This window comes from Triticum aestivum, chromosome 2B (genome assembly GCF_018294505.1).
Source record: "Triticum aestivum cultivar Chinese Spring chromosome 2B, IWGSC CS RefSeq v2.1, whole genome shotgun sequence".
NCBI lineage: Eukaryota > Viridiplantae > Streptophyta > Magnoliopsida > Poales > Poaceae > Triticum > Triticum aestivum.
In genome coordinates, this window is record NC_057798.1 from 241996277 (window position 1) to 242007139 (window position 10863).

At 47.6% G+C, this 10863-nt stretch overlaps 1 protein-coding gene across 2 annotated transcripts; it reads left to right on the top strand.

The window, feature by feature from the left end:
• Positions 1-7046: 7046 nt before the first annotated feature.
• Positions 7047-9239, top strand: LOC123041136 (cyclin-D6-1). 2 transcript variants are annotated; one of them, XM_044463835.1, is made up of 6 exons: positions 7047-7412; positions 7515-7607; positions 7692-7793; positions 7886-8093; positions 8197-8318; positions 8650-9239. In XM_044463835.1, the coding sequence occupies exons 1-6, from the start codon at positions 7227-7229 to the stop codon at positions 8869-8871; spliced, it is 933 nt and encodes a 310-aa protein (XP_044319770.1). In that variant the 5' UTR covers positions 7047-7226; the 3' UTR covers positions 8872-9239. The 2 variants fall into 2 exon arrangements, with proteins under 2 accessions (XP_044319770.1, XP_044319769.1); XM_044463834.1 differs by having other exon boundaries at positions 7048-7412; positions 8197-8327.
• The last annotated feature ends 1624 nt before the right edge of the window (positions 9240-10863 follow it).

Below are 10863 nucleotides of genomic sequence, written 5' to 3' on the forward strand. Positions count from 1 at the left end.
CTAGATGTGTTATTATCACGATGAGTGTTTATTCACTTGTCATTGCACGAGAGTACGACAAAGTTACTAGGGATGCCCAGTCCCGAAATGAATAATGAATTTACTTTGTGTTGTCAAATAATAAATTCCTTGGAAAGTGTTGGTATGGAGGGCACCCGTGGATACAGTTAGCCATGGAAAGTGAAAGTAATGGTGGAAAAAGGAATAAACTTTATTTTCTGTTTGGGAACCGCCTATGATGTATCTACCATGGAAAGTGTTGGGATGCTCCAAGTCGTTTTTGTTGGTGGGAAAAGTATGCCTCTCAAAAATAATTTTTATCTCCCAATTTAAGCTTCGAGCTCTGGCACCTCTACAAATCACTACTTCCCTCCGCGAAGTGCCTTCCTTTTACTTATGCATTTTTTGTTTTGAACTTGAGTCTCCATCTTCTCTTATAAAGCACCAACTAAGGGGCACTATTATCGTATTTGAGCATTGGGTGTAGCTAATATTCGAGTGTGTTTCATGAATGGATTAATGATTGAGCATGATGAATATGTAAAATAGCATTGGGGGTGAGGTGATGAAGCTGCAACCCGTAAAACTCTAGCAGCCCTCGGAGGAAGAGGTGAGGAAACCCTAATCCACGCAGTAAAAAGGAGATGAAACATACCCTCTCGCCCTCTCGAGGGGACGGGTGATTCTCTGCATGTACTTGACCGTTCATGGATGTCAATCCTGCTTGGGTCGTGGTCACATCTGAATCTGGAAGATAACCTTACTTGGCTAATCGCTCCAATTGAAGGCGCGAGACTACGCAAATGCCCCAATCGCCTCTGACAGGGCCGTGAGGGCGCCTTGAGGAGCCTGCATCGCTTGCCATGAGAACTCTAGAGGGTGGACTCGAGAGAAGGGGATGCTGGCGCGATTGGCTTGGAAGGGAAGGGTTGGGCCGGTGTGGTAAATCAACGCAACTAGCCCATGAATATAAAGGGGAAGAGACGGACTCTTTGGCCTTTCCCTATAAAGCAACTCGCTTCCCCGTAAAGGCGCAGTTGCCAGGGTCAGGGACTAGAGCCACGTGCGGCAAGTTCGGGTCCACCTGGCAGGACCATTGGTGTTTGAAGACTCCTTAGAGGGGAACTCCCCTGTCGTGCCGAAGACTCCAGACCCAAAGTCCAACAAAGTTGTCTTCGGCAATGAAGACCCGTTCAGGGGCTACTGACAGTGTCCAAGATTAGGGAGTGCTAACCTAGTCGGCCCATGATCCTTAAGCTGGGCCGATGGCCCCTCATTCATGATCAAGATGGACTCTAGAGGCTGTAAACAGGAGGCGTGATCAAGACTACCACCACCGAAATCTTGACGTATACTCCAAGATCTCTCCTACTGCCTTGCTCCTAGATACCGACCTTGTAACCCTAAATGCCCTCCCTGGCATGTATATAAGCCATAGGGTTTAGCTCGTAGAGGGGACATCAACGCGATATCATTCACCTAGACCTAGAGTTAGACCACATATTATGATCTCAAGGTAGATCAACTCTGTACTCAATACATCTTCATCAATATAAACAAGAGCAGGACGTAGGGTTTTACCTCCATAGAGAGGGCCCGAACTTGGGTAAACATCATTTCCTTCGTTCCTGTTACCCTCGATCCGAGATCCACAGCTCAGTACCCCCTACCTTGAGGTCTGCCTGTTTTGACACTGACAATATACAATTGCTATACTTCCTAGTTATTAATCATGCTTGGTTTGGATAAATGTCTTTTCCATGCGGCTCGAAATAATCTGCTGAATCTGCAATGTGTTTATTTTCCATCAACATATTTTATTGATAGTATGCCAACCCTCACTTGAACCGATCAACAACTACCTTATTGTGTTGCAGGGAAACAACGGGAAACACTGAGGTTTACAATCGAGGTTTGTACATGCAAGGTACTTTGTCTAATAACACATTATTGTGCAATTAGAGGAACCATTCTAATATTTACGTTTTTAACAATTTGGTCTTGCACATGTAGGTCCCGCTATCAGTGGTTTTGACCCATTGTTCGGCCCATTTTGCATATGGGGAAATGAGTTGTCCATGAATATCAGTCAAGTCAAGAAATTCAGAAAGATTGTTAGGATAAAGAAACTAGCGACGGAAAACAACAAGATCTTTGTCCGCACAATTAAGAAGACATCAGTGCACTACAGGGTGGTACTAACTATTATACCTTGTCTTTTTTATTCCTTCGCACCATTTCCAAATTTAGAGAAGATATTTATGCATATCTTTGTTTTAAGGCCTTTCCAAATCAGTTCATTGATGATTACCTCTCAAACCACCTGTATGGTCAGGAGGCGAGGAAGTTATTCATACAACACCCACGGTACAATATTGAAGTCTTCCTCAAGAGGATGAAGGATGGATGGTCAATCATCCACAGGCACTGGCCTAAAGTTGCAAGGACCTTCAACGTCAATGAAGGCTCGATATTCTCCTTTCTATCTACCGTCGATGATGCTAATTTCCAAAGGTTATAGATGTTGCATGTGAAACTTCATGCTGGTGCAGTTGTGTAATGGGGTAGCTAGCTTTGTGCGTATATGGTGTAATTGAGTGCTGAGGCTATGTGATGTTCTACTCTGATGTATTTCAATTATGAAATCATGGTTCCGTAATACAAAAATTAAATATATTGTGTGCTTAATATGAAATGTCAATTTGATTAATAAATGGATTATTAATAATAGGCCCATTAGCCTGCTTATTGGGTTTTTCTATTGCAAACGGTTATTGAGACAACACCGTGGGCGATGACCTCATACAACCCACACAGTTTCTAGGAAGAAAACGTGGTGGGTCAATGAACAATCGTGCATGACTTCCTTTTGAAAACTATTTGCGTTAGGCCACTTTGCACAAATGTTTTCTACATAAAAAGTGTGTGTGATGGACAGCCTATGCCACACAGTTTCTTCTATGCACTGTGCGCGATGCATTCAATAACGCAAACGATAAAATTGTTAATATCGTCTGCAATGGCAACGCTATCTTAGATGATTTGATGGGGAAAATTGTGTGTGATGCACATGCAAACCGAAACTTTGTCTGGGATTCATCGTGTGGGATGTACATATGAACAAAAACGTACTTCTTGGATTGACTGTGTGGGATATACATACGAACGGAAACATATTCCTTGGATTGACTGTGTGGGATGTACATACGAAGGGAAACGTTTCTCTGGGATTCACTGTGTGGGATGTACTTACGAATGGAAACGATTGGGCCTGTATAATTCTATACGACGGCTAGCCCGATCGCACATGACTCATTTTGCCCAGCGTGTTTGACCGGAGGGCCTATCCCCGGCGGTTTCTGGGCCATGTGGGAAGAACCCCCCCTATCGCACACACTAGCAATGCGACGGTTTAAAATGCTGTCGCGAAAAGGGGTTAAAAACCGTTTGTATAGCAGCTCGTTGTACCAGTGATAATACAACACTCCCACATTCCCACCTATCCACATATTGCTAGCCTCTTCAGTATCGTGCATTGCCCTTTCTCACCTCGAGAGTCAGTGCAAACTTCACTGGTGCATCCAAACACCTTGATATGATACGCTCTATCACACATAAGCCTCCTTATATCTTCCTTAAAACAGCCACCATACCTACCTATCATGGCATTTTCATAGCCATTCTGAGATATATTGCCATGCAACTTTCCACTGTTCCGTCTTATGACATGTGTGTTTATCATCATATTGCTTCGCGTGATCATATAGAGCTGACATGATATTTGTGGCAAAGCCATCGTTCATCATTGTACTACATGTTATGCTAGATCATTGCACATCCTGGTACACTGCCATAGGCATTCATATAGAGTCATCTTGTTTCAGTTTATCAAGTTGTAAGTAAATGAAAATGTGATGATCATCATTATTAGAGCATTGTCCCAGTGAGGTAAAGAATGATGGATATTGACGAGTCCTCCAAAATGTGGGGATGAGGTTCATGATATTGTTCTAGAGAGAGAGAGAGAGAGAGAGAGAGAAGGGACAATGCCACTATCCTTTTACAACACTTGTGCTTCAAAGTAGCACCATGTTCTTCATATAGAGAGTCTCTTGATTTGTCACTTTCATATAATAGGAATTTTTCATTATAGAACTTGGCTTCTATATTCCAAGACGGGCTTCCTCAAATGCCCGAGGTCTTCATGAGCAAGCAAGATAGATGCACACCCACTTAGTTTCAGTATTGAGCTTTCATACACTTATAGCTCTAGTGCAACCATTGCATGGAAATCACTACTCCTTGCATTGATAACGATTGAAAGGCCTCTCCATTGCCTATCGATCCACCAAGTTGATGCGAGAATTCTGAAACAATTTTCCGTTGCCGCAAGCTTCTGTTGTTCCGTGATCCCGTCTGGAGGCCTTTTTTTGTTACTCTCTATAGGGGGAATCGATCAGAGAGGGCTTCTATATCAACCTTACTGCACCTCCGATGATCTGTGAGTAGTTTACCATAGACCTACGGGTCCATAGTGATTATCTTGATGGTTTCTTCTCTCTCTTTGATCTTTGATACAATGTTCTCCTCGGATCTCTATCCGATGCAATCTTCTTTTGCGGTGTGTTTGTTGGGACCCGACGAATTGTGGATTTATGATTGGACAATTCACTGAAAGTAATTGAGTCTTTTCTGAACTTTATTATGTATGATTGTTATAGCTATGTAATGTTTTTCGATCTGTGGGTTTTCTTTAGCCAAGTTGATTCATTGATCTTCACTGGAAGTGGTGCATAGTAGTAGGTTCAATCTTGCGGTGTCCTCACCTAGTGACAGCGGGGGTAGCGAGTCATGTATTGTATTGTATTGTTGCTACTAAGGGGCAAACTGCAGGGTTTAATCATATTGCTTGGTTTTATTGTCTACATTATGCCATCTTGCTTAAAGCATTTTGTCATGAACTTAATACCATATATGCATGCTGGATAGCGGTCGATTGGTGGAGTAATAGTTATGCAGGCAGGAGTCGGTCTACTTGTCACGAACGTAATGCCTATATACATGATCATACCATGAATAACGTCATAACTATGCGCTTTTCTATCAATTGCCCAACAGTAATTTGTCTACCCACCGTATGTTATTTTTATGAGAGAGAAGCCTCTAGTGAAAACTATGGCTCCTGGATCTATTTAAATCATATTATAAAAACCAAAAATATCTTGCTACAACTTTATTACTTTTATTTTACTTTGCAATTTTGCTATCGACAATATCCAATTTAATCCTTGCAATTAACAAGTATAAGGGGATTCACAACCCTCTTGCCCGCGTTGGGTGCAAGTATTTGCTCTTCTGTGTGTAGGTACTGCTAAAGGTTGTTTGTGTGAGTCTCCTATTGCTTCGATAACCTTGGTTTTCTACTAAGGGAAACACTATCCGCTACTATATTGCTTCACCATTCCTCTTCAGGAAAGATCCCAACGCAGCTCACAACCTAGTGGATAGTTGGTCCCCAACTCGTGCTCACTCTAGCTGATGGCCTATCCCATGTTCCTGATCCTGACTGGGTCCTTAGCGTACATGGGCATAGGCCCTTAGCCGGGCCTTATGTCATTGCGGGCCTACGTGGTAGGGAATTGCCTCGTCATTAGCCCTCGAGTCTATCGATACACAAATTGACCAAACCCTCAAAAGAAGTAGATTTCGGTTGGACCGTAGTGGAACATAGGTTCCGAGTGGTCTTCGGACTCGAGACGCTGCTAGTTTACTCGTGAAGAAACCCAGTGGACTCTAGAGATCAAAATCACGTGGAAATGGTTAATTCAAACATGTTATGAAAAAAGAACCAGTGATACTCGATCATCTTTTGGGAGAGGCTGACTTGCAGCTCGACTAAGGGTGTATCATATAATTCGAGTAATGATGTTGGCGCCTGGTCTGACTCTCTCGAGGAGATGCGAGTCGGTATCCCCGAGGAACGTCGTTCATTCATCTTCATTAGATCCGAACTTGCGAATTTCAGGGCTCAAAGCCCCAACCCATGCTACAAAGGATACCAAATTTTCCCCTCGTTCAGGGTGTCCGTGAGTAATCTAGCAATCTTCAGGAGACGGATTAACAACACCTAGATTATAGAACTTATTTGTGCCGAGTGTCAGGTCACTTGATTTTTTTGTGAATTGGCACGAAACATTTGACCCTGAGTTGTCATAATAGGGTTCATATTTTACCCGACTAAGGGGAAATCCGATTATTGCCGTGAGTGACGACATGACAAATCTTTTATGTGTTGCCAAATTGATTCAGTCGCGTAAATAGTGGGATTTGACTGGACAACGAAGAACGCAATCTCCTCGGCACTCGCGCATTGCAGACTCTAACAAATGGGTTCATTGGCGTGTGCTGGAAAATTGCTACGACGACACTGGGTTATCGCGTGGTTACGGCGTTGCCGCCCGTTACGGCTCCTGGATTTTGACACATGGATGGATGGATCTTGACTACGAACAAGTGGATTAAGTTGACGATTGAGCTCAGTGCCCTTTCAAAGGCGAGGCGAGGGAGAGAGAGAAAGGACTCTTCCCGCAAATCTCGCCGCCTCCCTCTAAAACCGCCACCATGAGCAGTTGCTGCATCCGCGCGATCTCCTTCTTTTAAGATTGAAATGCTTAGAATTAGCATCATCTCGCAATAGAGATTTGCCCTAGAATTTTTTAGGGGGAAACGCGCTATAGTTACAAGGATCTCTACTTATGTCGACCAAAATTGTGGTGACTAGTGTTGTACAATGGCGTCAACATTTTTAGCAAGAATTACTATACCACGTTTCTTCACATGGATGAGAGCTGTCAAAAGACAAAACGCATGGGGCCGGCACGGAGTAAATCGTGTGGTCTCGCAGGGTCACGCACAAGCGCAGCGATCATTTCGCAGCCATGACAGGTGGGTCGCCACCAGAAACTTTCTTCCTCCATGCCATGCCCTCCCCCTCCTGTCTCGGGCCTCGCCGTCTCCACGATCTTTACATAAAGAACCCCAAATCCACACCTTTTGTGCCATTGTCCCCGGACCCCGACGGTTCCCTTATTAAAGGCCATCTTCCCAACCAGACACAGCTAGTACTAGCACACTGCGTAGCAGGCAGCAATGGTGGCTTCCTCTCCCCCATAAAGCCACAGCCTGCGCTTCTTGGCGTGTTCTTGCCCCTTCCTCGTACGGACGCCATGGACATGCCGGGGGAGGACGAGTACGTCTACGGCTACGAGTACGAGTTCGACCTGGAGAACCCCTTCACCAGCCCCGCCGATGAGCCGATCGCCAGCCTCCTCGACGCCGAGGCCCACCACGCGCCCTCCGTGTCCGCCGCCGCCTCCGCCGTCCGCCGCGACGCCGCCCGATTCATCTCCAAGGTACGGGTCTTCTTATGTGCTGTTCGTGTTCGTCACGGGGTTCTTTCTCGCGAGCGGTTCCTCCCCTTCCCTTTCTGATCCGATCAGCCTCGGTTGGCCTAGGTGCGGTACGACGGGGAGCTCGCTGTGCACCCGCGGGTGGCCTACCTCGCGCTCAACTACGTGGATCGCTTCCTCTCCAAGGGCCAATTGCCGGTAAGAAGCCGAAAGATGGTGTCTTTCTTTCAAGAATCTACAATATTTCGGTCTGATCTGACACCCCGTGGTTCTGCCGCGCAGTTCGAGCGCAAGCCATGGGCGCCGCGGCTGCTCGCCATCAGCTGCCTCTCCATCGCCGCCAAGATGCAGCGCGTCGACGCAATCTCCATGGACTACATCCAAGTAGGATGAGTATTGCCTTTTCTTTTCGGTTGCTCTGTCGCGAGTTCATATGGGGATTAGTTGTCAATCAAGTGTGCGTACGTGGGTTGCAGAGGGACGAGGAGTTCATGTTCGACGCGGTGACCATCCGGCGCATGGAGCGGGTGGTGCTGGGCGCGCTGGAGTGGCGCGCGCGCTCCGTTACGCCGCTCGCCTTCCTCGGCTTCTTCCTCTCGGCGTGCTTCCCTCCTCCGCGGCACCCAGCCCTGCTCGACGCCGTCAAGGAGCGCGCCGTCGACCTCCTCCTCCGCGCCCAGCCCGGTACGAGCGCGCGATCCCCCGGCATGCCAATGCCAAGCAAACCCGAACGCTTTGCCCTCAGATTCATCGCCCGCTCAACCGCTGATCTCTTCCCGTCCTGCAGAGGTGAAGATGGCGGAGTTCTCGCCGTCCGTGGTGGCCGCGTCGGCGCTGCTGGCCGCCGCCGGAGAGATCGCCGTCGCCCACCTCCCCGCCTTCCAAGCCGCCGTGGCCGCTTGCCCCTTTGTAAATAGCGTGAGCATGATCTTATAAAACCGCACATTTTTGTTCTCCACTGCCCACTAAACCCCCCCCCTTAATTCTCCACTACTAATCGAATCACCCAAGTAACCACCAGCTGTCATGTCATGCCACGCCAAACACACTCCAGATCCTTTGGGAGAGGAGACCTTGGCCACCCTGTTTACTCCCAACTGTTCGCCTTTTCGTAGTTATTTTCCTCGTGAAACGCGCCCGAGCGCAGCGATTGACCCGCACTCCTGATAAGCTTTCTTGTTTTCTCGCCGGAGTTGATAATTTCGTGCGCTCTTCTCACAATGATTAACCCTCTGTCCAGGAGAAGCTACGGGAGTGCGGCGAGGTGATGGCGGCAGTCTGCGGCGTGGTCGGCGTCGGCGTCGGCGTCGGACCGGCGGCGAGCGCTGACACGCCGGTGACGGTCCTCGGGCACGGCCACTACCGCAGCGCCAGCTCGGAGAGCGACCGGACCGTCGGATCGGCGGCCAACGTCGCCGATGCCAAGAAGCGATGCATGGGCCCACCTTCCCAGTGGGGGTAGGCGGCGTGCGGTGCGGCAGGACCCCATGGGGCGCGACAGCTGGAAGAGCCGGGAATTTACTCTTGCCCTGTTGTTCTTCTTTCCTTTTTTCCTTTTATTTCGATTTCTTTTCCATTTTAATCTTCTCGACTCGAGGTGAAGTAAGCAGCGATGCAGATTCGAGAGAACCGGTGGTGGTAGCTGTCATTTACTAATTGCTTTTTTTTGTTTCCCTTTGGCTTTTCTTTTGTTCTCTAGAGTGATTTTTGCGGCAGTCGTAGTAGTAGCAGCAGATGCTAGGCTGGTGGATGAACATATTGGGATGTGGAGTAGTGGTAAACTACAATGTTTCAGTGCTGCAAAATAAGACCAAAACCATGTGCTCATTACTGATCTTCTCCTTTCTGCTCGTTTCTGTTTTGAAAAGTCTTCATGTAGTAGTACGTGGGATTTTGTATATTGAAGTTGCCAGTGTTCTGGAAACATCTGAGGTCGAAATTCATCTCCGTGTACCGGTAGAAAACCCTAGCAGTACGTATGAGTAGATAGATAGAAAGAAAGAAAATAAGCCAAGGGTGGTCAACGGAGAAACGGGCAAATGCCACGTGGCGGGAGGGAGACTGGCAGCAGCTGCCATACTTTACCTTTACGGGCAGACCCTCCGCTAGATGGGCTACACGTGGCCACAGAGGGCCGCTGTCCCTCCTGGCTCTCCCGCCTCGTGCATGCAGCGTGCATGGCGCTGTAGACGTCCATGCGTACGTACTATTGCTCCTACTACTACGAAGAGTGCATTCGTGACACTGCGTATACGCGTATCTGTTTTTCGAAAGCCGCCGTATACGCGTGCGTATCTGTCCAACGCTGTGGATGCAAACGGCTCTCGTGACATCAGGCACGAGCATGACCACCATGCCTGTAGGAACAGCAGTGAGCTTTGCGAAAGCAGAGGCTTACGTGTGGGCCCAATTGCTCGGTTTCCGCAGGGAAGGTAATTGCCGGGTCCACGGTAAATCGATTTCACGCACGCCAGGCTTTGCTTTCCAGGGCGAAAAAGAGATGGGCGACACATCGATCGTCACCGCATGTGCTCAATGTTGCTGCGACGCTGGTAGTAACTTCAATCAATCAAAAATGAAAAATGCTCCGACGGTTGCTACAACATGTTTCTCACAGGTGACGACGCGACAAGTTTTAACTTCATGGCCGGGTCAGTCAATGGGTCGGGCGCAATGTGCCGACGATGTGAGTGTACGGTACCTAGCCTTTTCCACCGGGAATTCCGTGGCGATTTCGTCGACGTGCGCTCCTACTCGAGTGCCATCTATTGCTCGTGCCGCCGGCATGTTTTGCACTTGTGCTCCAGTCACTGTGCAATAAATTGACGGCCCGTATGCCCGTGGCCATGCGTGGATACGTTCAAATCATTGCGTGTTGGAGGTGGACTGGCGTTTGCGCTGGCCAGTATACAAACTGTCGACATCTTCTTCTTCTTGGCTGAACTGGTTCGCTAAACTAGGCACATGACAATCCAAGATTTGTCACGTTCGTGGAGAATTTTGAGCTAACATGGAGTCTCTAGGTAGAACTTGGGAGATAATTTAGTTTTAGTGATACACCATATGGTTATTGGAATTAGTTAGTTAATCACAAGAAAAGGTGACTCCCATATGACAAGGGTTTCTTGCCTTCCGTTGGCGCCGCCACCGGTCTATCTCATCTTGCATGGCCTAAGGTCCACATGGAGGCCCGGTGAATCCCGACTCTTGCCGGCGGGAGGGCATCTGCTTCGTTTTTAGTTGTTTTTTGGCGCTCGATTAGGGACGGGATTTTTGCACTGTCATGACAATTAATGAATAGATCGACTGTTTTTCTTTAAAGTACCACGGTACAGAATTTAGCATGCACATAACTAAGGCTTTCTTATCAAGCAATGTAGAGTAGTCGTAAAGAAGATCCCCTGAGCAAAAGTGGAGACTAGAGACAGTCGTCTTTCCTTCATGCTATGGCTGT